Consider the following 27,112-nt stretch of genomic DNA (forward strand, 5'->3'; position numbering starts at 1 on the left):
AGGGGGTGAGTTGCACGTTTTCAAGCCGCTGTTTCATAAGCCTGTCCGTCCCTCGTTCAAGTGGAAATAAGAAGCTTAAAGATCATCCACTTTCTCTGCTGCTCTGTCTCCCACCCACCAGCACCGAGGCACTGGATGTATACATGTCTTCACAGGTCTGAACATATCTCCCTGTTTAGGTCACAACTTCTCCAATTGATCAAAAGAGAAAAAAAAAACCAATTGGACATGATTAATAATTGATATATTTATGTGGCCACTAATGCTGCAACTAGTGTAACATCAAATGTCTTACTTCCTAGATGAAGACCAGAGTTGCTGTGCTGTATGTCCTTACTGGACACGGTGCTGCAGCAGCAGTGTGCTTGAATTCAACTGTAATCTGCAAGTAATCCGTTTCTATTACAATAAGAACTTGTTTGTTGTAACAGTTTTGATTTTTAAGGTTTTGTTATGGTTTTTCTGACCTATCATGAGTAGATATGAAGCCCTATTCTGTTGCGTAAAACCAGAGAAATGATGTAGACACAGATAAGTTAGAGGTCGTTTATTGTTCTCTCTGGACTGGACCAGAGCAAGGCGAATGATATGCAGTAAAAAAGGCATCTGTCAGCCCAACAGTCATCGTGAAGCATCAATCCACAGGCACTGGGCGTGGAGGACGAGTCATTGTTAGAAGATACAGTCTTTCTTGTGTGAATGAGTGTGTTTGTGTGTGTGTTTTTTAAAATGAAACCGTCACTCTTATTCTGTAACTGCTTCCTGCAGTTGCTCCTCTGATGCAGAGGGCTCAGTAACTTCAGTTATATTATCTTCATGCGGGACTTCTTCGTTGGCTTGTGCGAGATCTACACCGCTCGCGCCAGCTGTTTGGGGGTCCTCGTGGTTGGAGGACACGTCTGGCTGGGCTCCGCTCTCCACAGTCATGTCCCAGTCCTGGTCTGAAGGCTGAGGTAGACTGGCAATGAGTTCCTAAACACATACAGCACACTGGAGGTTAGAGATTTACATCTGAACTCATATAAAGTTACTTAAACATGACTGAACGTACCTGCTGTCTCTCCAGGTCATTGTTCCTCAGAGCGCTGAGCAGGCTCTTCGTGAAGCTCACAAGCTCCTGGTATTTTTGTTTTTGGTTCTCTAGCTCATGCTCCAAGAACTGCACTTCCTCATGCTGAAACAGACGCATTGAAGAAGGAACCAAGTTAACTCAGCCCTTAAGATCATGATTTGATTTGATTTGATACACTTTATTAATCCCCGAGGGGAAATTTCTTCACTACAGCAGGGGGGCTCTCAGGGGGGAGATGCTGCAGCAGGCTGCCACTAGCGCGGCGCCAGGTAACCTGACCTGAGGTGCATGTTTTTGGATGATGGGAGGAAGCCGGAGAACCCGGAGAGAACCCACGCAAGCACAGGGAGAACATGCAAACTCCGCACAGAAAGGCCCAGGACCGGATTCGAACCCCGAACCTTTTTTGCTGTGAGGTGACAGTGCTAACCACTGCACCACCCATGATGCGTGGCAGTGATTTTAATACACTGATTTTTATTCATGGCACTTCTATGCAGAATAGCATGAACATTGTTTGGTCATATTATATTATATAATATATTATAGTCTGTGTGATTTTACCTTGAATTCCAGCAGGTTCTGCATTTGCTCGAGATCTGAAGCCATTAATTCACCATCATCATCGTCGTAATCATCCACTTCTTCCTCATCCATTACTTCGATCTTCTGTTAAAAACACAGATCACATCAATCAGGACTTCATAGAAAGAAAATTTAAAATAATACAAAATAAGATAACGCATCTAATCTGCTCAGGATTTAATTCCCTATGTTACATTTTGGTAATGTACTATTGCAGTTTTGGATCAAAAGCGCTTTATTTGTCAAGAAGCTTTCATTTGTTTCCTGAAAACAAACTCTCCTCCTGAATAAAACAACTTTCACTCAGTCTTGTACGTTTCAAACAGTGGCATCTTTAGTGTTTCCAAACAGAAGAGAATAATTAACTTGTCGGTGTTATAAAGCACTTTCTTCCCTGGTCAGCGAATGGTAATGATTATAAGAGTGTAATAACACCCATCCTCTTTCTAACAGTAGACATCTACACCAGATTATATGATTACAACTGATATATTCCATTAAAGGGACAGATATGGTGGAGTATTTGTTGGATTGTTATCTTACTCTCGGCTGAATACCAATTCAAATGAAAACACTTCTCTCTTCTGAGATCACAGTTATTTGCCACAATAATTAATTAATGTTCCTGAAACTAAAAACTTTTGCATTTTTCACGACCAAGAGGTTGCGTGTCCACGTGCAGGTTGTTGGTGTGATAAGAATCCTTTTACAACATTCGAGTTTGACTGAACAGTGGCATGTTAATCAAAACCAATGCCTGTGTTTGGTTAGGAACTTTATTTCTGAATAGGTGGTGTTTGATTTGACGCACCGCAGCGGTGCATCCTTGTTACTAATTCAAACCTACTAAAACTGAAAGAACTAAGGATACAGTAAAAGTCCTTCTATGATATGTGGAAATGTGTTCCTTAAAAAAGGCCTACTCTGCATCACATTACAAATGAAATACATTGGAAAGCAGTACAATGCTGAGTAAGCTGGGACAGTATTATATATGAATACTGTCCCAACCAGCGTCCATTCCCAAGTGGTTAAATTTAATGAGGCTCTACTGTAAGAAGAGAGAAATAATGAAGTACCACATTATTGGCGAGTGGAGCAGCAGTGGACACATCTGTTCCGTCTTCGCCGTCTCTGTGTTGTGAATCGATGGTGCCATCTAGATTCGAGAACACTGCAATGAATGCTGAGGTACGCAGTTTGTGCAGAAGGTGTGTGTTCATGTGTGCGCGGCATCGGCAGCCTCACCCTCAGACAGGCACACAGATCCCCCGTCGTTCAAGTCGTCTCCGAGCTCAGGCGTTCTGAGGCGCTCTTCGTCGGGGCTGAGGCCCACCGGAGACTCGTTTCCTGGGGATGAGGTTGTGAATACAGCAGGCCCGCCTTTAGGAGGAGGGATTTCAATACCCATCAGACGGTACTTCCTCCGTCTGTTGCTGATCCATGTCTGCAAATCAGAAAACACACGAGACACTGTGTCAAAGATGTAGATACAAAATACATAAATTCCATTGATTGGTTTTTCAAAGTGTAATGTGTTTCCTTGTGCAATTTCTGTGACCATTTTGAAAGGTTCAAAACCTGCCTTGTATATGCATATAATGCAATTAAAAAGTAATGCAACGATCTAGTCACACTTTGATCCCTGTAGGAAAATTCTCTGTCTTCTATTTTATCACCCCAACCGGCAAAGTGAAAAAGAGGGTCAGATGCTGAACAGCACAACTCACATCAGAGGGGTCAAAATGGTTTCAAATAATCAGTTATTTTGCCATGATTTGGAAATTGTCTGAACTTACTGCCCTTTCTCTGTAGTAAAAGATTTGTCTTCCTTGCAATAAATATCCTTGTAAGTGAGATGGCAGAGGGTCATGTGTGTCTGTGTGCCAGGACTCAACGACTATATTTAGTCCATCAGCATTCCTACCGCGGCCCTGATATAGAACTGCATGACTTTTACACAACTTTGTGTAAGTAAGTTAGAAAACTTCTGTGACCTAGAAAACATGTGCTCTCCCATATTCTCATAGCTCTCAAGGGTCCACACAAGTCAAATAGTCTAAAAGTCATAAACAAGGGGCCTGACAATGTGAGGGTCAAAGATTTCTCAAGACATCTTCTCTAGTTTCTGGAGATATCCTGATGTTTATAAAAAAAAAAAAAAAAAAGGAATATGCTAAACTGATTTTCTCCCCTGTGGAGTTGGTTACCTTGACTATTTCAGTGTCTACATTGAGTTGGTTGGCTGCAGCTGTGATCTTCTCCCTGCACACTGAGCCCAGGCTGGTCATGCCTCGGTCCCAGTAGCGCTTCAGCTGGATGAGATCCCCATCACTGAACTGGGTCCGATCCTGCAGCTGAGAACACAAACCGCCTCCTGACTACACAGCATGCACGCTGATCATGAGCTGACTCACAATCGCTGATAGTGTTTATCACATCTCTAGCTTTATTACCTATAATTGTAATATAAAGGGTAATCAAAAGGTTCAGGGACAAGTCCAGTTTTGCGAGAAGGACTGCAGTGACGTGCATGGAGCAGCAGGAAGCTAAAAACGTGTTGAGTAAGTATTCAAGTTACTGATCAAAACTAGCACCAGAGTTACACGTGTTTTTGTGACCACCGGTCCGGCCGCAATGGACCTGATATTTGAGCAGAGAGTGCACATCAAATTTTGTGTAAAAGTTTTGGGGAGCAGAAAGAAGTCGCGGGTAGCTAAACTCAGTAAGTATGGGTGGTGGTGGGGAGCGATGATTGCGTTGTAGCCGGTGTGAAACTTGCGGGGTATTCAATGCATTGTGAGCGGGGGTGGTATCATGTTGGAGAACCGAAGCGCCATCGTGTCACAGTTCAGGTCGTGAGCATGAATGTTTCCCCTCAGACGCTTCAGAACATCACAGCAAAACTCGGTGTTGACAGTCCGACCCTGACCGACGAATATGTGGTGCACAAAACCTGGAATGTCAACAAAACCCACCTGGTTTCACTCCTGACCTGAAGCACCTTCCTTTGTTTGGGACTGTGATGTTTTGCCCCTCAGAACTCTTCGACCAGCTCGTTGCTTTATTGCTGTAGGCTTTCTGAAGCATTTCGAGGGTCTCTGTTGCTGATTTCCTGAGCTTGACACAACATTTTATGTGCACTCTTTGCTCAAGTCCATAGTGAAATTGCATATGCGTCCAAACCAGTGGTCATAAAACGTGTGTAACGCAGGTGCTGGTGTTGATCAGCCATTGTAATTTGGAATAATTACTCAAACGTTACAGCTTAGCCTTGCTTCGTGCACATCACGGTGCTGCGCTCCACTTGCACCTCTCTGTGTGTATAAACCTGGTACTTCAGGTTGTTTTGTAATGTTCAGAGTATTCCCATTCTTGCGTTAGTGTGGACAAAGACTACTTACTGTTCTCTTTCTGGAGTTGCTTGTAACCCAGGGAGCGGCAGACACACCAACGGAGGTCTGCACACAACGACACACACGTTAGATCTTTGAGGGTCAACAGTACCGAGACAAGAACCTTGCTTACCTGTGAGTTGGATTCCCCTGTAAGTGAGGTCTGTGCTGTGATGGAGTAGCTGCCCTGAAGAGGTGTGCTGCTGTGAAGCAGCGCGGGTCTGGAGCTGGTCGTCGGAGGCGAGTGGCTTCCTCTCACGACAGACACTTCAGCCCCGGTTGGACTGGCCGACGCCTGCTCCCTGTAGATGTGTGTCTCGGCGGCCATATTCGCCAACTCCTCTTCCCTTTGCCACTCGTCTTCTTCATCTCCAGTTTCCATGGCAATGGAGAAGTTATGACAGGTGTCCAGAGGGTGAACCACTGGCCTGCAAGTTTCCTGGCTCCTTGCAGCAGACGCTGGCCCAGGTCTAAGTCTGTCCCCCTCAATCCTTTCTGACAAGGTGAAGACCTGCTGAATACGAGGTGTGTGTTCAGAGGAGGGGCTGGAGTTTCGGATTGGGAGGGAGACCAGAGTCTTTTGCGGAGCAGGCGGTTGAGGTTGAGGATTGGAGTGAGGTCTGGGCTGAAGCTGAGCCTGGGAGTGTGAGGAAGAGGACCAAGGGCGGGTTTGCGCTGTACCGTACTGTCTAGTCCAGCTGTGAGGTACAACCCCTGCTCCTGCACTTATCCCTCCCTCCCCAAGGGATGAAGTGCCCTTCCTGACTGCAGTGTAGACTAAAGGCCCTGAGGCAGATGTGAGGGATGGGAGGTTCTGAGACAGAGACACGAGCTTGGAGTGGACGGGTGAGGAGGTGGAAGTGCTCCTGCTCTGCATCACCTGGTTGATCAGTGAGGACGTGTGTGCAGAAAGCTCAGAGTCCGACTGAGACGGGGGAGCCGTGGGTCTCGGTCGGGAGCGAGGGACGGAGTTCAGAGAGTAGATCCCGGTCAGTATTACATCGTTATTGTTGTTGTTGTTGTTGCTTCCACTGCTGAGGGGAGAGGAGGAGGAAGGGGAGGAAGATGTTGACGAGAAAGAAGGGAAAGACGAGGATGGAGGCAGAAGGTGCACGCGATTCTGGATGTTGCGTGCTGCAGCAATATCAGCAGGAAGCAGCGCCCCTGCCGCTAAGCTATGGTTGGACAGAGCACCTCCGGCTAATGTGTGATTGGAGAGTAGCCCCCCAGCAAGTCCCTGACTCGATAAGGAATGAGACACACCTCCGTTCTGGTCAACCTTGGAAGCGAGCTTACGTCTTTTATTGCCAACCCATGTCTGCGGGGAGAGAGCAATCACCTCAGTAACATCACTTGAAAAAAACATTCAGCAAAACATTTGAGGAACTCGTGCAGCCAAGTGAAGATAATAATTCATGACTCTGCACTCGACGAAGGACTCAGGGAATTATTTGCCCGAGCATTACATGGGCATTCCCGATTTAAAACAAAAAGACAACAGTGCAACACGAATCGGAGCAAAGAGTTCTGCCCCCCTCTTCCTCGTTCACACACACACAAGCACATTTTATGGACCTACCCGGACAACGCTGAAGTCCAGTTTGGCCTCCTGAGCACACTGCAGTATTAGCTGGAAGCAAGCCTTGCTCTGATTGGTCATCCCATTCTCATAGTAACGTTCCAGGATCCTCTGCTGTTCAGCTGTAAACACTGACCGCAGGTTCATCTAAGGGATAATCATAAAGATGAAACCCACATACACAAAATTACAATTGCGCAAGAATTCAGTAATAATCAGATTTAACTGACAGATTATAGGAGATGATTATGTCAAAAAAAAGCTTTATCTTTTAAGGCATCATCTCATGACACTTGTGCAATTTCCTTTCTTCAGCTCAGACACTGCAAAACTATGTCTTATGTAGCCAATTTGATTCCAACAATTACAGCTCTTTTGCATGGTGAACATTTACTCCTTACTAAACTGGAACATTATTCCAACTCCCCAAAGTGGCTCAATCTCAAGATTACACTTGTACCTGTGCTGAGTTTGTCAGAATTAATACCATGCAAATTTTTGGGGGGGTTAATACTAGAGCATAAATACTTGATATACTCACAGTCTGCAGGCCACGCCTTTGTGGCCACGCATCCATTCTGCTACTGGAGGGGAACGGGGCAGCCATGCAGATCACAGCGAAACCTCCATATTTCTACTTGACCGCTATTTTCATTGCACTCATCTTGACTCAGTGTACCTGGCGCGCTGCTGGGTAATGTGGCTGAGGAGGAAGCAAAGCCGAAAACACTGTTCTGACAAGTGTAAACAAAAAAGTAACAAGAGTGTTATAAAAAAAAAAAAAAAACCCCGATGACAATCCGTCACTCAAGAATCCAGATCAAGACTGAGAGTCTCTTTATGTTGTTGACAACTAGTTAACATGTTGTCATGTAATATGTAACAACGTTTAGAGAGCACTTGCAACGAAGCACTGTGAAGCTGAAAAATATGCAAAATGCTTCGTTAACAATGTTCTCAATTAATTGATGAGCTGTTTGGTCAGAAAAACTGTGAAAACTGTCGACCCCCGTCACCCAAAGCCCAAAATATTGTGTTCTGTTGGGAGAAATATTCAGTTTGTTATAATGAAGCGTCATTTTCTGGAACTAGAAAATATCCACGTTTAAGAAGCTGGAACGATTAAACTCAAAAATGAATAATGGATTAACAAAAATTGGTTTTATTTTTTGTCCATCAACTAATTTGGCAGCTCTGAAGCTAAGACAAAGCCACTGAAACATTAATAGCATTATCAATCAAATTAATTTATCAAATGAGGTTATATGTATCATAAGCAAAGTCAAATAAAAATGACAGCTTTCCAGAGGTTACATTTGTTTTTGTTTTTAATGGGCACAATTTAATTTAAAACGCTTTCAAGTTAATATGTAAACAAATAGTGACACTCGGGAGACAAATGAATTGTTTCTTTTAACACACGCAGGTTATATTATTGAAAGTGTCATAAATAGAAAAAAAACAAAAAAAACAACAACAACATCATTTTTGAGTATGAAATCGAAACGTGTGAAAGTTTCGCAGGAAGCCTCTGTTGTGTCGGGACGAGGAAACCAAGGAGGAAACGAAGGAGGAAACGAAGAAGGAAACGAGCATCCCAGTTTAAAGCGTGAACACATGGAGCTCCACGGGGCTGAAAAACAAGCACGCCGCGTTTTAAAGTAAAGTTGCTCGAGGTTTTGGAAAACAGAAAGTCCCGTACGGGGAGTGCGGTGCGACCAATAAGCAACCAGCAGGTTGATGTTGTCAGGCTGAGTGCGCATGGCTCCGGTCAATATGGGAACACCACGGAGGGAATGAGCGAACAAAACTGCGGGCAAGTCGGATTAGTACGCCACCCGGGCAGCGACCGGGCGGGCTCAGAAACACGCTTGCCACACGGGAAGCGCACGCCCGTAACTTCACGACACGCGAGCCGGCCGGTAAACAAAACCGGGTGAGAGCGCCGTTAATGGCCGGTGCGAAGAGACCAGCCCGACGTTAGCTCGCAGGCCCCGGAGCGGCCATATCCGAGCCAGCTAACGTGAGCTAGCGTTAGCATAGCTTTCCCAATGGATCGCTGCGGCGGCTGAACTTTTCCTTCAAAAGCCTGTGATTTCCCGACCCCCCCTCGGCGTCATCATCCTCGCCGACCCCCGGCGGGGGCTTCCAGCGGACGCCGACAAACAAACGCTTGCGTGGGTACCCGGACGTGAAAAGTAAAACCACTTTCCTACGTACCATTTTTTGATGTTTAAAATCAGAACGAACGTTCGAATTCAGCAGATTTCTTCGCCGGTCCGTCTTTGCTAGACAATGAAATCAGAACGTCCGATCATCAATTCTAATCATGATTGTGACGTATTTTGCAGACATGAGCCAATGGGAGCTCGAGATCATCGCCGTGACATTCGGAAAAGGGGCTGAGAACGGAGCACCGTGGTCCCGCCCACCGGTGACTTTGTTCGGCGGGGTTTGCTGGAGGAGGAGGAGGAGGAGGAGGAGGTCACGGACGTGGAAGCGGTCACAACTTTTTTGGGGGTGGGAGACGGTTCGTTTCCTCCTCACCTGGACATGTCAGAGGAGCCTTTCAAGTGAAAGGACTTTCCCTTTGAAACTGCTCGTGTGAACAGTTGGAGCTGGAGATATCTGCGTGTCCTGACTGCACATGTGTTTAAATATCCGCCTTTTGATTAGTTGTTAGACTTCACATGATCAAGGAAAAGGTTGCACATGATGTTGGTGCCTTTATTCTCTTTCAAAATGTGGAAGCAAGCATTTCACATTTACATTCAGTCTTGTTGTACTTTCATTGTGAACCTTGTAGAACTTGGTTTTGCAGTTTTGTATTCATTATAAACATGAATAAATTTGAATTGGATCACTTTTATTTTGTTGCTAAAACATCTGTAAAAGAATATAAACATCGCATTATCCAAAATAGTGCAAGTGCTGCAACTTCAGCAATGAACATTGTGTAACGGACTGTCAACACTCGTACAGTCTAATAGTTTATTGGCATTTGCTCTGTAGTTCGGTGAACAATATTGCCATATTCTGTTGGAGACAGAGAGGCAGAAGGAGACAGAGGTTAAGAGCATTTTTGAGGAATTTGGTGACAGCAATCCAACCCACTTGGCTATAAATGTTACTTCTCCGAACCAGCATGAAACAAGCATTGGCCCTGAATATGTATCTTACCTTTGTCATAAACACAACCACTAATTGACATTTATTTTTATTTGTAGGACTTCTCAATTAATTATTGCTACTGTCTGTTGGAAAGTCCACACTTGAGCTCCATAAAGTTTCTTCCTGCACTTTGAAACAAATGAGCTTTGTACTATAAGGCTAGTTGTTATCATACCACTAATAAAGACTTTCTTTGATGAAGGCTCCTGATGTGTTTTAGTACACCAATGTGATCCTCCTGTGTTTTTTCATTTTCTTAAAACATTCATATCTATCTATCTATCTATCTATCTATCTATCTATCTATCTATCTATCTATCTATCTATCTATCTATCTATCTATCTATCTATGTATCTATCTATCTATCTATCTATCTATCTATCTATCTATCTATCTATCTATCTATCTATCTATCTATCTATCTATCTATCTATCTATCTGTCTGTCTGTCTGTCTGTCTGTCTGTCCCTGTTTGTTAGTCCCACATTACTTTGTCCATCTCCTTTCCTATTGTGAGCGTTATTTGTGTGTGTGTGTGTGTGTGTGTGTGTGTATGTGCGCGCGTCTGTGTGTATTTTTAGTGGGGGTGCTACTGCTCAAATCCATGACGTCACCTGTGTCCCAGGTTCGCAGCAGGGGGCGCTGTTCCTCTCAACTGGCTCCACGCACCGACCACCAGCGCCTGACAACTGATGCTGATTTCCTCATCCGTAGATGGTGAACTTAAAAAAAAAACAGCGGACACCTTGCCGTGGGATGGGGCACATGCAAGCTGCCATCCTGCAGACATGTCACGGCAAAGGCAAAGACTAATGATGACGCGTCCTTCTCCTTGGAAAAATAGGCTACATGCAAATCTGTTATTTCTGCCATGTTTCTATAGGTAGGCCTATTATGTGTCTGTGGTAACTGTTTGCAATTTATATATTATTTAGTGTGACGTTGTTGCTACATACTTTATACGATTGATTAAAGGGTTGTTAAGTTATTTTTGCATAAAGCCTCTGTATGTAGTTTATATGCATGTGTATAAAGCTGGAGGGAGGGAGACGGAGAAAGATCCTCCCTATATGGTGTGCGTTGCACCATTCCCTGGTCTCTATTATGAGTGGTGGCCCCAGTGATGCTGCAGCGAGACGGGCGGGAGGAAAAAAGGAGAGGGGAGGGGTCGCTCCATCCCTTTGCGCCCACCGAATCCACTTCTCACAGCGCGCGGGCTGCTGGCGGGAAGGCACGAGAAAGAGAGAGCGAGAGAGAGAGAGAGAGAGAGAGAGAGAGAGAGAGAGAGAGAGAGAAAGAGAGAGAGGGAACGAGAGGAGGGAGGGAGAGGAGAGGACGTGTGTGTGCGTGTCTGTGTGCGCGAGTGGATTGCACCACCGCATCCCGTTCACCGTTTCTGCAGGCGGCCATGCTCTGATGGAGAGAATAAAGCTGACAACCTTTTCTTTTTCCTCAGATTTATCCACCGCTCTGTCATTCCAGATGTGACTGACAAGTCCTTTTATGTTGTCTGCATTGAGTCCTGTGCTGTTCATCTCGGAGAGACTGTGACACCATGGCTTTGGTTATGGAACCTATAAGTAAATGGACGCCAAAGCAAGTGCTGGACTGGATGAAAGGTAATATTGGATTCCTTCATTGCACCAGGCTCTTAATGTTCATGTTGCTTGTGGTGAGGATGATGATGATGATGCTTGTGGTGATGGTGAGCAGCGGAGGGCCACACTGGGCATGTGCGTTCTCCTTATCCAAACCTGCAGACTGACGTGGGATTTCAGCCGATGTAACTGACCACTTTGAGACTGATTAAAGTCTCTAAAGTAGAGTAAAGGCTTTTGAGCCGGTGCAGTGAAATGGATGTCCCCAAGAAGCTGGGACTGGAGGCTCAAGCATTCTGTCATCTCGCTTGCATGAGAGCGCACCTCTCGCAAGCCGAGCCTGTAGGCTGCTGTTGCTGCTGCTGCTGTCATCAGCATCAGCAGCAAGAGGCAGAGCTCTCATCAATGAATGTGGAAGATATGTCATCTTCACTCTCTGGCACATGCCCTCAAGCCCATATCACCACTCGCTGTGTATGTGTGCGTCTGCAAACGTGCGTGCGCGCGTGCATGTATGATTAATGTAGTTAGCTGCATGCACCCCACTCCACCCCCTTCCCCGATGCCAGCCGTACAGTCAGCTTCAGCACCGTGGACAGCGCAATGCCGCCTGCCATATAAGGCAAACGCAGCGATCACACTCGCTTTTTTTTTTTTTTTTGCTGCTCGCTTTGCTGGCACCATATACGGCCCTTTAAAAGAGACAGTATCAATGAGTAATTACTAATCGTGCTTGTATGTGTGTGTGTCTGTGTGTTTGGTGGCGGTGGTAGGGTGCTGTTCTCACACACTGTGATCATCTACAGAGCTGTGAGTGAAACTGTGGTGGGCCTAGTGACAGACAATGGAAATGGGAAGGGAGGGTGTCCGCAATCCCTTACTTAAGAGGATGACTTAATCACTACTTGTTCGATGACTCAGACTATTAAAGAAGTGTGTCTGCATTATTTACACATGTGGTGACCAATTTCAGTATTTAATATGTACATTTGCCAGCTCTCTATATTCCTGCATGTGTTTCAGGACCAGACACCACTTCCTTTTCATTAAGCACCGATCTCTCAGATTAGAAGTCAACTTTGTCGATGCATGGCAAAACATTATTTGGGATGCTTCAGGTTAAGTGAGCACGAGGATGTTCCAGGTTTTATAATTGCACTCCTCAGCCACAGTATAAGCAGCCAGTGGAGTCACAGCCTCATCCTCTGATCTGTGGAGTGTTCACTTGGAAAGCCTGGCTCCTGCACCGTTTATTAAGAGAGGCTGAACTGAAATTTGATTGGAGATTACATGAGTAACAGGCCAAATGTGGTTAGAGTTTGCAGCCTGGAAAGCACATTAAAAACTTTGCTGCAGTTTCTTTGACGGCACACACAGAGACTGACATGACTCACAGGAATATTTGTACTCAGAATATATAAAAGTAAGGCAGCTAGTCAGACGGCAGCTTTTACTGCCTTTCACTTATTTAAGACATGACTGAAACCTATTCCCAGATGTGAAGTTATTACACTTGCACATTTTAAAACATGCTGCCCGTTTGGGGCAGGGAAGGTAAATTATGAACCAGTCATTGCCAACAAACCGATGTACTATCCAGCATGTGAAAGTTATGTGCAGTTCACCCAAAGTAAACAAATGGTTTTAGATCTTCTTGCAGGAAACAAAGGTTTAATCAGTAAAAAAGAGTTTTTGTATTATAACATTTGTCCGTCTCAACTGTCAGGCTCCTCAATCTTAAATCATGATCATTATGAAGTCATAATAATAGAGACAAATAGTTTTGATTTAAAGCTGACAGTGGAAAAACTGAAATGTTAGTGAAGGGCAATTTTTCTAATGCGGGAGATGAAAATGGAAATAAAACGATTATATTTCATTATTTTCCTCATAGTGTGCAAGTTTCTTGTTAAGCTACCTTCGTTTTTCACGGCAGGGCTTCAAACATAGACCCTCAGTGGCAGGCTTATGCTCAGATCTTATTTTCCTATGAATAAAGTAAAAGGTGAAAGGCTGGTATTAATCTGTACGCTTACACGGGCTTCACTTTGGCCCCTTTTGCTGGAAGCTCTTCTTCTCTCGCACGCAGATCCAAGCAGTCTCGTACCATTTCTACAGAGAGGTGACACTGAGACCTTCTGTGGTAGTACTTCAGCAATTTCTCTACTTTACCTTATAAGAGATACAAGTCCATGGGTGCAGATGGAAAACATTTGTCCCCACCTACATCTTTCAGATAAATTCGTCTTAACATTATTTATCTGTGAAGGCGATACACTGGTCATCACGATGTCTCATTCTTTCATGATAAAAGTGCTGTGCCTTTTTGTCTGTGTGCAATGGAAATCAGTTTCAACACCTATGCTGAATTATTTTTACTATTATTTACATTTTTGTTGTTGTTGGTGTTGCATTTTATGAGGGAGAGAGCGAAGCGACAAATACCCAAACCCAACCAGTGGCGCCCTTGAATTTTGTGTATAATAATAATAATAATAATAATAATAATATAAGTACATAACAAACATGTGCATCATTTTACTCACCTAACTAATGGGCTGAACATTTTTTAATAAAATTAAAATTATTTAAAATAAATAAAAATAAAATGCATGATCTCACATGTTTTGTATGTAAAATATGATCATATAAGATTGCCATTAACTGTAGCTGACAAGATATATACTTTAAGCTGGTCTTGTTAGATCATCAGTTTGCACTAATACAACACAGATTGATTTACAAATCCATTCCGTTTTTGGACATTACTCAGAGGATTTAAGGCTAAATGTTTACCAGCACAACAACAACAACAAAAAAGGCAAAATCTCTGACTCTCGTCTTTTGTGGAAAGCAGCTCTTTTTCCTCGACAGCCCCTACCTGTCATATGACAGAACATGGGACAGAGAGATGTGGTACTCTGCAGTCCTATCGAGAAAACCTGACACAGCTAGCTACCAGACTATACTGTATCTCCCACTGCTGTAGAAGCACTGCTCCAGCAGCAGAACACTGGTGAGGCTCACAGAAAGATGACTCATCAGCATTTGTTTTGATTTGAACACCCACACCGGAGGAGTTTCCTTTTTCTGTGTGTGTGTGTGTGTGTGTGTGATCTGCGAGGCTGTGTGCAATTGATGTGTTAAGTGTGGTGCGTACGAATCTGAGCTTTGACATGTGAGGCAACAAAGAAAAATGGACTTCTGCTTCACTCTGTGTGCTGTGTATACCTCATGAGATCAGCACGTGCTTTCATGCGCGCAGTATCGGCCGCCTGCTGATGCACACATCGACAGGAAAAGGAATAATCTCTCTTTCCCTCTGTGTGTGCTAATGTATTGGAACAACCTACAAATAATGATGGTGATGATGACGGAGAGCATGTGCATGTTCACAAGAAGTTCAGCTTAACATCTGTTGAAAATTTTAACATATAAATGTACAGTAGTGGCATCATATGGACAGTGAATTAGGACTTGAGCAGGAAATGCTTTATTCCCCTGTTAAACGCAACATCTTAATGCTACTTGGTTGTTTGGGTCTCCTGTGGTGTTGAGGACCATGTTTACAATTATTCCATACTGTGTCCTCTGATTTAGTCCACAGTAAGGAAGTCCGTGTTGGACAACGCACGTCCCCTGGCTCTGACTGTGTGCTTGTTGTAGTTCCAGCTGCATTAAAGATTAAGGAGTGCGCCTTATTATGGGCAAACACACACACACACACACACACACACACACACACACACACACACACACACACACACACACACACACACACACACACACACACACACACACACACACACACACACACACACACACACACACACACACACACATATGCACAAGGAGACTCCTCCTGTCCTCCATTTTTACCCTCATGTCTGAAAGAAATGCAGAGATGCAGAGATGCAAGCGCAGCAAACGAATGCACACGGATAAATGCGCTCGGAGGAAGGCACATGTTCATTGAAATATACGGTATACATGTATGCACACTGACACACATGCAGAGACACACAAACTCTGGAGCAGCAGCTTTAAGTGGGGCATCAGTAGTCATGGAAACCAGATCGGATCGTGTTGGAGTCACAGCACATGTCATAAGATGGGGAGGCAACAACGCACACGGATGCCCGATGCACATCTAGACATATTTAGGCGCATAATGATGCACATACGGTATGTACATATTCATATACACACACACGTTCACACACACACACACACACACACACACACACACACACACACACACACACACACACACACACACACACACACACACACACACACACACACACACACACACACACACACACACACACACACACACACACACACACACACACTCAACAGCTTCCCCTCCTGTTTAATGGCCTCGAGCGCAGAGAGAGAGCAGAGAGCAGGGACATGGATTCAGAAATGGGGAGGTACAAAGCAAAATGAAAGAAAGGCTGACGAGCCTAAGATGGGGGAGGAAATGAGGGAGAGTGTGAGGGGAAGGGTGGGCATGACGGAGGAAGAGGGGGCAAGCACAGAGGCGATGGCAGAGCGGTGCGGGGAATGGGAGATGCAGTGGGCATCATATCAAAGCACCCACTCTATCCGGCTGCTCGGACAGAGGAGCCTGTGTGTGTGTGTGTGTGTGTGTGTGTGTGTGTGTGTGTGTGTGTGTGTGTGTGTGTGTGTGTGTGTGTGTGTGTGTGTGTGTGTGTGTGTGTGTGTGTGTGTGTGTGTGTGTGTGTTTGTTTGAGTGTGTAGATGCTCGTATGTGCTTTACGGGGTTGATTTTGCACCTGTTGTTCCGGGGCTGCAGTTTTACAAGCACATATGTCACGATCAAACGAAGTTTCTCAACCTGGGGATAGAGACACCACATGAAGTCGTATCATATGAGGACGGGGTCACTGGAGATACCTATGCACCAAAACAATTTGTGCAACATTTAAAAAAAAAATGACTGCTGAATTTACAAGACAAAAAATGTTGAGAGACCCTGTTTTAAAAGAGTAATCCAGATTACAAATTTGTATTCAAATTAAGCATTTATCTTTTTAAAGTAGCCAGAATTATTGTCTGGAATTAATAGTTTATTTTAGCTTAGCTTTCAACATACTTTTGTGGCGAAGCTAGTTTTTCCTGCATAAAAGCTCAGAGCAGACAGCTGAGTCTTGCAAAATGTTTCAAAGTATTAAAAATAAATTGGTTGAATTGGCTTTATGGTATCACGGTTCTTGAGTCATTTGTTTTGATCATTAACTGTTGTGACATTTGCCAGAATGCTAACGCTCTGTTAAAGACACAACATACTCTGTAAAATACTGCATGTCATAGCGCTAATAATGAGCTCGGTTTTAGCTGCGGTAACATACCGATAATGATTAAATGATTTCGAGCAGATTATTAGCTCAGTTGTAATATAATGACTGATAACAGTCATATTAATAAGTATTTCATGTTTAAACCCTTTTTCTTTTTTTTTTTTTTTTTTTACCATTTGGAGGGCAGTGCAACAAGCTTTAAACAAAATAATGTTCACTCAAATATTACCACCTTTATAAAACTAGCAGCCATCTTGCACGCAGTGAATCTAAATCGACTAACTCCTGTTTTACCTCTGTTTTGCTCCCCACCAACTCCTGGTTAGCTGCTGAATGCTACACTAGTTGCTAACTATATGACAAGTGTTAAATGCTGGACGTTTTGCATCCAGTCAGTGTTTCAGCTCACAACCGCTGCAAATGGAAACTGTGAGACTGAGCATTGGTGGGAAAAACCAAAACAATCTGCTGAAAGACATTAAATAGGACTGAGTGGAACGGCAAAGTTCGGAGACGATTGTCTGTGGGTTTGTAAGCAACCCCTTCACATTACACACAACTATTGGATCCATTATTAATTTACGAATCTTATAGCTATAATTTGAACACGTGCACATTAATCAGACAGAACCCATGTGAAGATGCTCCAGATTGGGGTGTTTGGACAACATGTGCTTGGTTACGCCTCTATGTTTGTTAGCTCTGTGTGTTTTTCTTCTACGTCTCTTCACAGCCTACAAATGAATCGAATGGGTTAGGATGAGGATAGACAGGGCTTGTGAGGTAAAGCTAAAGTTCATGTGAACATATATTGTCATACTTCCGGTATGACTGTAGTCACTTCAGATTCTCTCGGGTCGAGCTCTGCCTCTGAACTCCTTGCACTTTTCTGGTTGACCCTGTTTTTCCTGCTTCCTGTACCTTCGGATTGCCTCTCGACACCTCCCTGCCAGCTGGATATCAGAGCGGAGGCTCTGGTGCACTTGAAAGCTCACATACCGAGTAGCTAAAATGCCACGGTCTTAAGAATATTCTGTCAGGATGTAATGAATATTTCACAGTCAGGAATATTTTTAGTGAGAGTTGTGTCTTTTCTTCACACTCACCGAAGCACTTACTCCAGCTGGAATCTCACAGATGGAGGCGAGGCGAACGGGACAGGAGTCTTTGTTGCTTGTCACCGCTCTCAGCCCAGACTCCTCTCTGACCCGAGCTTCTCAGAGGAGAACACAGGTTAGACTGATTTCAGCTGATGCTCATGGCCAAGCAGCAACGTTTCTTAGTTTGAGCCACATTCAGCTCTAAGAACAGTCTTTTTCTTTTTTGTGGCCTTCAACAAGCTCTCAGCCAGCGTGTGGGAGGCAAATATAGACTACACTGTGTGTGTGTGTGTGTGTGTGTGTGTGTGTGTGTGTGTGTGTGTGTGTGTGTGTGTGTGTGTGTGTGTGTGTGTGTGTGTGTGTGTGTGTGTGTGTGTGTGTGTGTGTGTGTGTGTGTGTGTGTGTGTTTGTGTGTGTACTTACAGTGTGTATGTGTGATCCTTAGCCTAGCATCAGTGCAGGGTCCTGAGGGGAAGCAACTGCTGATCCTTCACTTCTGCTCAGAGGCCTTTCTCGCCCTGGTTGCCTGGCAACCCTCATGTTTCTGATGGAGAGGGGTTTATTTTGCCCAGGAAAGAGGAAAAGATTGGAGGGACTTGCATGAAATGTGGATGAAGCTGTCAACACAAAATGCTTGCTCAATGCTTAGCACACTGGGAGTCAGTGATGCTCGGGATCAAGGGATCCTTCAGTTTTTCTTATAGAGATCTCTTGCTCAAACAGATTCTGTTTGGGCAAAGAAACTCAGTGCCTTTGTGGTAAGGTCAGGATATAATAACATTTTATTGAAGTACTGCACCGAACTGATTGATTTTAGGCAAAACAAAATCTCAATAATATAATATATACTATGTAATGCAGTACTTACAATCATTCAGATTAAAACACATCAATGCCAGAAGCCTCATTTGTATTCCCTATAAAATCTGAGCTCTAAATAATTTAGAATTTAGAAGTAACTCCAGTTTCAAAAACTATTAATCAAAAGTGAACATTCATTGTGCTAATATTCAAATTTTTCTTATCAGATTACATGTTTTCTACTTAGCTACAGGACCGGTAGCATGCTTTGTGTATTGTTTCATGCTAATTAAAGGAGAGAAGTAAGATTTGGTAAGAGAAGCGATGTGACAAAATAAGGACACCCAATGGAAGTTGATGACATTTTGACAACATTTTGACACATTTGAACAAGCAAACATTTCATCCTCTCTGAAGCAGTGCCTACAGATAAATGCGATATATTCAAATAAAGTAATGAATGAAAATTGAGGGTATTAAATGAGGTGCCGATGATTTGAACCTCCTTATGGAGTACTCGGTGTAACCAGTCATATTACAAGGTCTAACATTAAGGGTCTGATGTTCACTTTGCGACTGAAGTGTGTGGTGTCATCATGCCAAGATCTAAAGAGTTCTCTAAAGCTTTCAGTAAAAAGGTCATGGATGCCTGTCAGCCTGGCAAACGATTTAAAAAGATCTTAAATTATTTGAAATAAATCATTCAGCTCTGATGAAATCATACAAGTAGGTAGATTTCAAATGGCTGGCAAAAAGAGGTCTCCAAGAACCTCAAAATTTCATCACAGGATCTGCAGGTAACTCTCGTAGCTCTTGGTCTCAACGTTTATATGTCTACACTCAGAAAGAGATTGCATGAATTTGACCTTCATGGGAGGGGTGTCAGCAAAAAGGCTTTGCTGTCTGAAATGAACATTAGCGCAAAGCTACAGTGAACACTTACAGGCAAAGACCAAGCCTTTAGGAATAACGTGCTCTGGACAGACGGATGAAAGATAGAGTTGTCTTGCCACAGTAACAGAGGACATGTTTGGCGTGGACCAAAGGCAGCTTTTTAGTAGAGGAAACCTTTACCAGCTGTGGAGCATGGTGGTAGAAATGTTATGATTTGGGGTTCCTTCGCCGCCTCAAGGACTGGGCAGCCTGCAGTCATTGGTTCAACTAAGTATTAGTCATGTGCTTGAAGACAATGTGAGGCCATCTGTTTGAAAGTTGAAGTTAAACCCAAAGTGGACCATTCAACAGTTTAATGATCGAGATAATCTACCAATTCTCAAAGAGAAGAAATAGAAGGTTGAACAAGGCAGCACCTGCCAGACAACCCTCAAACACCTGCAGCTGGAGGAACTTTGAATGGAAGTCAAACATTTCAGCAAGCTGACATCAGCGACTGGTGAACAATTAATGCAACCCACCTACAATAAATTATTTCTGCTTCTGAGGCAAAGGGTGAACCTACTTTTTCCAGAATAATATTGCGTCTATTGATTATTTGGTGTTGTTTAAGTACACCACCGTTATCTGCAGGCACAGGATCAAATGTTTGGTTGGACAAAAAAACGAACATGGGATGTGACTGTACCTTAAAACCTCTGAAAACATTGTTTAAAATAGGACGTTTTTCTCTCAATGTTTCAACATTCAAATAAATATCATCTAACTGTAAAATTCAGAAAAAGGTTAGTGAGAGTTTTTGCCCTTAAAGAAAGATTGTCTTTATTGGAACTCTGTGAATTTGATCAGATTTGATTAAAATATTGCCAAGACCTGATTGGATGATTTGAATTTGACATCAGTGTTTTCTGCTTAAAATCAGGGGAGAAAGCTCCAGACCAAAATGGTCATGAAGGAACCCACTGCTCACACAACAGTGAAAAGCAGCATGAAAAGAATCAACCATATGTCAAAGTGAACCATTTATCAAAATGCAACACTAATTTATTGTCCAATGAAGATTCGGAAAAAAAGCTGTCATTCATGTGGAACCAAAAAAAAATCGTGAGCAACATTTAAGATGTTGTGAATATATGGAACGTCATTGGATGTCATGCTGCAGATATACGAATACCATATGGATCCGTTGATACAGTCACTATCAGAGTTGTTAACAGTTGACACATTTGTGCTTCAAAAGTCAGTTTAAAGTGCAGAAACAAGCACTGCTGAGGTTAAGTAATAACAAGCTCCAGAATTGAAGCAGGAAAAACAACATTTACAGGAAATACACAAGAGTGGTCAGCCATCACATGGCCTACCTTGTAGTGGCTCCACACACTCCAGGAGCTGGTGTTTCAAAAATGGTTAAGCTATGATAAAATATCATATTCCCTTTATTTGCCGGAGGGAAGGAAAAGAAGCTTATGGCTCTGGGAGACATTTCTGACATGACTAATGCAAAATTACTTTTTGTTCATTTCAGCTGCATGCAGGCTAGGACTTTGTTTGTTCTCTTAGTATACGCTACACAGAAGTTGAGTGGGGTCAGTTTTCATATTTCTTGCGGTGCACACTGTAAACAGACTGATGTGAGAAGGCATTTGGGCGGCAGACATAATATTTGTTTTTGCCTGATACAGTCACAACTGCTGCTGAACTTGACTAATAATATCTGCAACATTTTAATATCATTAACTGTGTGACGAGGTGCAGTGTTGCAAAACCTGACCCCTGTGTGTTAGCGTGTGTGTGTGGGTGTGTGTGTTTGTGAGCACCATGTGCTATTTCCAGCTGGCATATGAACTCAGCAGATGAACCCAGATCAGCTGTTTGTCCTTTGGGGGGAGGCTTTCTGACTCATCTGATTGGCTCACAGCTGTGTGTCACACTGTGGATGTAGAACTATGTGGGGATGTGTGCATTTCTATGCACGTGCTTGTATGTGAGAGAGAACTGGCATATGATTGAAACAACGAATCCCATCATAACCTGAGAGAGGAGAATGACAGCTAAATGTGCTGCGGTCAACACAGAAACGCTTTCATCTCCAAGATGTGTGTGTGGCAGAAATAGGACATATAGTAGGAGGCTTTCCCAGAGGAAATCAGGCTGAAACCTCTTGATTCTTTATTCATCACCTTTTTATATTATTTACAGTATGTGCGTAAGTTTAAGGGAATTAAGGCAAAGTGATTATCCGTTTGTTTTTATCTATGAATTAGCTTCATACAAAGTGCACAGAAAAATAATGAGCACCCTTTGTGTTTGAAATAGCGCTTCCTTGTACACTTGCACACAGTTTTAAAGGTACTTGCCAGGTAGGTTGTTCCAAGCATCTGGAGAACTTGCCACAGTGCCTCTGTGGATTTAAGCGGTCTCAGTGTCTACTGTAACTTACTCAGTGTTGAGATCAGTGCTCTCTGGAGACCATTTCAGTTTCGGGACTCCTTGTTCATCTGTCATTATGACTCTGGTTGCATGTTTGGAGTCGTTGTCGTGCTTGGGCCCAACGCATAAAGTGCATAAAACATTTGCACACACTTTTTCCATGCACCTGCAGCAAATATGAAACGTGGACTGAAGATATTACACTATCATTGTTTCAGAAATATGGTCAGATTATGATGACATGAGCCATAATGGGCCACATTGTATGAAATGGCTACTATTAAAAGGTGCTTCCCATGCTTCCGAAAGAAAAGCAGGGGTATAAATGGGAAAGGACAAGTGTGAGAGGGAGGGAGTGGCAGAGAAAATGAGAAGGCGGTATTGGTTCTGAATAGGAGGCTTACCTCCCGTTACGAACATAAAGCCTGCCATCTGAGAAATAGCCATCTCGGGGTTTTTTTCGTCCCCTGTCTCTCATAGTGAGGGTCAGAAGTCGAATATTCAGACATCCTGCTTATTAGCTGCGGTGCTTTTTTTCTGGTCCGTCTCCTTGTTCCTTGTTCCTACAGCTGTTGGCCAGCTAAATAAATCTGCATGCTCAGTCCACTTGTGCCAGGAATGGTGATGATTTATTATATGACACAACACCATTTTCTTGCTGTAATAAACATGTAACATTCAAAGAAAAGCAGCGGATTTGCATGTAATGCTAGAATCAAGCACTGCTCTCACTCTTATTCAAGAATTTGTCAACAAGAGCATTGTTGTAAAAATGCAAAGCCATATTAAAGTCTTTTTAAAAAAAAATTTTTTTTTTAAGAAAACAGAAAACTCACCCTGGGGACGAGGGTACGCTTCAATTTAAAAGAGTTCTTTGCAGTCTTTTCATGTGAATCTCATGGAAAATTCTAATTAAACCGAAAAATAAAATATCTATATGAATGAGGATGAATTTACATGTGCAATTCATACTGTCAATTAATACAATAAAAATATCTATTACAGCAGATTAGAGTCCAAATATTGCTAAAATATGTATTATCAATATACTATAATTATCAAATGTGAAATTATTCATCATCCATGAAAATGGTGAGTGACACTATGATATGATTGGATGATTATTAATGTAACATTTTTGCATCCAGTAGTTGACTAAGGTGGAGAAAGCATTTTACATACCATTTAATCTAAAATCAATGCATTAAAATATGAAAGTTCATCATATGCTTTACTTGTAAAATTGTCATTTTAAAACCACATAGCTGTCAAATAGTAATAAGGATTTGAATTCTGCTGGAGTAAAGAGTGGCATGAAATTGCATGAAAGTGAAAAAGCAAAGTAAAATACCTCAAATACATATTTATACTGGAGTAAATTGTAAATGCAGTTACAATCTAGAACTGATACTAATACATATTTATACTCAAGTAGACGTAGTGTTTTTTAAGCAACTTGGTTAGACGTTCTACACCTGTTAATAACATTCATTTGCAAACACAGTCTGCCCATGTAAAATCAGGTCATCACATGCACTGATATCTTGGTGTCACAGCCTTCCATGTGGTGACATTGTATCATTATAAGTGAGACACTTACTAACATGTGGGACATCATGGGTTTTCCACAAGGACTGTATTTTATTAAACAATATTTACTTGTGTTGCTCCAGCTCAGAGCCTCTTACTGATGTGTTAGATTTAAAAGCCCTCTGCTGTGCTGTATGTAGCAAGATTGTTTCTGCATGTCACTCACAGCAACAGTTGGCTTATGTTTTGTCTATTGTGTCCCATGGCATACCAAGATGCTACACCACTTGCCTGCTGGAATGTGTGTATGTGTGTGTGTGTGTGTGTGTGTGTGTGTGTGTGTGTGTGTGTGTGTGTGTGTGTGTGTGTGTGTGTGTGTGTGTGTGTGTGTGTGTGTGTGCGTGCGTGCGCGAGCGTGTGTGGTGACTGTGTTAAGGTGTGACCACACTGTCTGCTCTCTGTCAGCATCTTGCTTCCCTTGGGCATCAGTGTTTTCCTCACAGCTCCAATAGGCTTTAACAACATGCCTCTGCGGAGGCGTCGAAGACCCTGAATAACAACAGTAGTTGTAATTGTATTTGTATGTGTGATTGTGTTTGAAGTGCATGTTCATGGAGGGACAGAGTGTACTGTTTGTGTTTCTCTGTGGCTTTGTGCATGTATGTGTGTCTGCATGGATTTGCTTCCTCGTTTTTGCTCTGTGTTTGCTCATTTTCGAGCAGCCTTGTTCATTAGGTCTGTGGGGAGATGTACTTTCTGCTGACTTTGTTTGGTTCAAAGCCAGACGCTCTTACTGATCAATAGTATCCTGGGCCCACCACGCCTTTGTGCAGCTGATTGGCTCTCTGCGTAGAAGGCACCTACAGCGTAACAGTGGAGTCATACGTCAATACATTACTCACATCGCTCAAGGTATATTTTGGACGCACCCTTAATCACACAGAATATGCGTGAAATTCATTCTTTTCACTCTGAAAACAAAGATATTCTTTGTTCTTCTTTCGATGCTTTTGTGGCCTCACTGAAAATCTTATCACTCCAAGGAAAAGCATTAGAAAGATCTCTGGCTTTGTGGTGTTTGTCTTTAGTTTCTATTTGGCAGAATAAGCCACATTATGTTCTGTGTGGGTGTCTGCACTCAAATTCTGTGTTGCATCGGCAGTAAGTGGACCACAATTCAGACTACAATACGACAGGCAGGAACGCATATTAATATAATGATAGGAATGATATTTCCTAATGTTTTCTATTTCTGGGCAGAAAGGGCACCTAAAACCTTTATAGGCCCATAAAAATATTTTGTCATTTACAGCTAAGGCCACAGTAATAAAAGACAGATTCATCAGCACATCCTAACTGTCTCTATCTATGCTCTCCTTAGGTCTGGATGACTGTCTCCAGCAGTACGTGAAGAGTTTTGAGCGGGAGCAGATGGGGGGAGAGCAGCTGCTGCACATCACCCATCAGGAGCTGGAGGAGCTGGGTGTCACCAGAATAGGACATCAGGAGCTCATCCTGGAAGCTGTCGACCTCCTCTGTGCTCTGGTCAGCCCTTGTTACTTACTGATTTTATGTCTGTGTGATGTTTATGCAGGTCCCAAATGTGTTTGTTTTTGTGTGCCTCAGTGTTGGTCAGGTATATCTGACTGGCACAACACAAGCTGAAAAAATGTTGACCCATAAAACTGACAAAAAGTTAAAAGGTTATCACACAAATACAAGATATGTAATTTATTCATTAAAAATACTCAGATGAGCAGAATTAACAGAATTAGCTAAATTTCTTAGCAGTATAAAGTAAAAATATTTAGCTATTGTTACATATGTTTATACAGCGATCCTGCAGCAATCTGCAGTAGAGTATAATGATAGTATAGTTTTATGACTTGTTAAGTTTAATGAAGAAAGTGAGCTTTAACCAGTCAGTGTATTTAGTCACAAGTATTTTTCTTAAAGTAGACACTTGGGAAGATAAATGAAGTTTTACACCATATTGTTTCATGCAAATTGTATACACTCCATTTTAATTATTTAACAGAATTATATATTGTTTGAATCAGTTGTATTTTAGATCAATCAGTAAAACTAATCTTTTACTGCTTGACAAATGATTTGGGTTTCCTTACGAACATTCAGTCACTCATGAATTGATGGTTTAGATGGTCTATTACCAAAAACTATCCCTCTTCAACAAACAGTATCCAGTAGGACCAGGTGTCAGACACCAATATATTGCTAAAATGAAAGGAAATGCACCGTAAGCACAGAGAATCCAAAATAACTGAACGCTAGTTAAAAATGATTCTTGTGTGCGTATTTTGAATAAACTATGTGAACTCACTCACGTAGCAACTGTTGCTTAAATAAAACATTTAAAAAAAACTTTCAATTAGCATGGTGCTACCAGACTATTGCTCAGAGCTTCAGTTTCCTTCGTTGTGATTATAGTCTGGAAACTCTGTTGGCATGAAGGTTCTCTCAGCCACTTGAAGGGCGGACCATTACAATAACCAGTGAAGGCAGCTAAATGTGATAACATTAAGGTTAAGCATCTTCTTTTACATGTAGTTGCAGCAGTGTTCGATATGGTGGTCAGTGCCGATTGATCGAAGGCTGCTGCACTAGTTTCAAAATTAACCCAAAGTCTAGGACACAAAGACTGGAAACATAAATTCAGACAGTAAATTTAGGTCTGGGAACACCAGGCTACCTTTTAATAGCTCTTTTATTGAATGAGATGCTGTACATTCACGTGAACAGTAAACACAACAGAGAAACTGAAAGAAGCGACAGGAGATGTTTGTGCCTGTGTAAATCTAAAAACTCTTGGCTTGCCAGCATGTTGGCAATTAGCTCACCGAATACAGTCGTTCATCGATTAGCCCTGCGAGTAGCTGGTACATCATCGAGTCTCTAGCAGGGACACGCAGATGGATTTCACTGTGCTCCTTTCTGGAGTGAACTGGCCTTTATACTTTGATCAGGTATTGGACAGTTTCATTCAGACAAAGTTTTGTACATCTGTTTCTTTTCAGACAACCCAACATTTGACAACTTCTGTTGGTTTCTTTTGTAATATGACTCAAAGCTTTCTGTGGAAAAAAAAATCTTATCAAAGAAAATACAGTTTTTGTACTTGTGCTAAAACTGGGATGTTGTATGCAGTCGTTGGTATTCAAGTATTTTAGTATTTTAAACTGTATTTCATGTGTAAGTCGGTTACTATTTAAAGAAAAAGCCAATTTTCTGTTTCTCCAAATCCAACCAAAGATGTGACTAAAACTTTTCACAAATAGTCTTCTCTCATGCAACAACTTCTCACAGGTAGAAAGATTTATTTATATTGGCCGTTGTTTGTTTTCCTCCACCAGTTATTGATATTGGCTTAAGAAATAGTTAACAAAAATTCTCTATCATTTGGGCCCTGCTTTGTGTGTACTTCCTGGGTCACTGCTGACTGTATGTGCAGTGGCCCTGCTCAGGATTAGGGAATTAGTGGGAATTAGGTGCCACTCTCCCAGAGAGAGAAAGAGAGGGAGAGGAGGAGAGGGTGAGGGAGGAAGAGAAAGGGCGAGTATGTAGAGAGAGTATGCAGGATGCACCTTATCTCCCAGGCACACATGGCTGGA

The 27,112-nt window shown here is 42.6% G+C and overlaps 2 protein-coding genes across 7 annotated transcripts in view; one reads left to right on the forward strand and one right to left on the reverse strand.

Moving 5' to 3' along the window:
- Positions 1-532: 532 nt before the first annotated feature.
- Positions 533-9,196, reverse strand: hdx (highly divergent homeobox). Of its 2 annotated transcripts, XM_069696843.1 has the most exons (11): positions 8,852-9,196; positions 7,173-7,334; positions 6,632-6,778; positions 5,186-6,370; positions 5,062-5,118; positions 3,868-4,014; positions 2,906-3,104; positions 2,737-2,816; positions 1,637-1,741; positions 1,052-1,174; positions 533-972 (listed from the first exon to the last, which is right to left on the reverse strand). In XM_069696843.1, exons 2-11 carry the CDS (start codon positions 7,236-7,238, stop codon positions 745-747), a joined length of 2,337 nt encoding a protein of 778 aa, XP_069552944.1. In that variant the 5' UTR covers positions 7,239-7,334; positions 8,852-9,196; the 3' UTR covers positions 533-744. The 2 variants fall into 2 exon arrangements, with proteins under 2 accessions (XP_069552944.1, XP_069552945.1); XM_069696844.1 differs by lacking the exon at positions 8,852-9,196 and having other exon boundaries at positions 7,173-7,642.
- Positions 9,197-10,572: 1,376 nt separating this feature from the next.
- Positions 10,573-27,112, forward strand: part of LOC138619977 (connector enhancer of kinase suppressor of ras 2) — a 61,388-nt gene continuing 44,848 nt past the window's right edge. For 4 of the 5 annotated variants that reach the window (XM_069696840.1, XM_069696841.1, XM_069696839.1 and 1 more), the window contains exons 1-2: positions 11,106-11,422; positions 24,865-25,028. In XM_069696840.1, coding sequence (XP_069552941.1) covers positions 11,359-11,422; positions 24,865-25,028 — 228 coding nt within the window. In that variant the 5' untranslated portion in view covers positions 11,106-11,358. Of the gene's footprint in view, positions 10,687-11,105; positions 11,423-24,864; positions 25,029-27,112 lie in introns of those variants that run through there. The other variant, XM_069696838.1, reaches the window with a different exon arrangement.

This window comes from Brachyistius frenatus, unplaced genomic scaffold (genome assembly GCF_029030835.1).
Source record: "Brachyistius frenatus isolate BFR_SWC_R1_liver_20210118 unplaced genomic scaffold, ASM2903083v1 Contig_22, whole genome shotgun sequence".
NCBI classification, from domain to species: domain Eukaryota; kingdom Metazoa; phylum Chordata; class Actinopteri; family Embiotocidae; genus Brachyistius; species Brachyistius frenatus.

What these genes read in the sequence shown, in the direction of transcription:
- hdx (XM_069696843.1), bottom strand. Translation starts at nt 7,238, where the DNA reads ATGGCTGCCCCGTTCCCCTCCAGTAGCAGAATGGATGCGTGGCCACAA. An exon ending in CAGGGGAATCCAACTCACAG is followed by an intron (nt 5,119 to 5,185) that starts GTAAGCAAGGTT and finishes CGTTGTGTGCAG; the next exon opens with ACCTCCGTTGGTGTGTCTGC. An exon ending in ATGACCTGGAGAGACAGCAG is followed by an intron (nt 973 to 1,051) that starts GTACGTTCAGTC and finishes GTATGTGTTTAG; the next exon opens with GAACTCATTGCCAGTCTACC.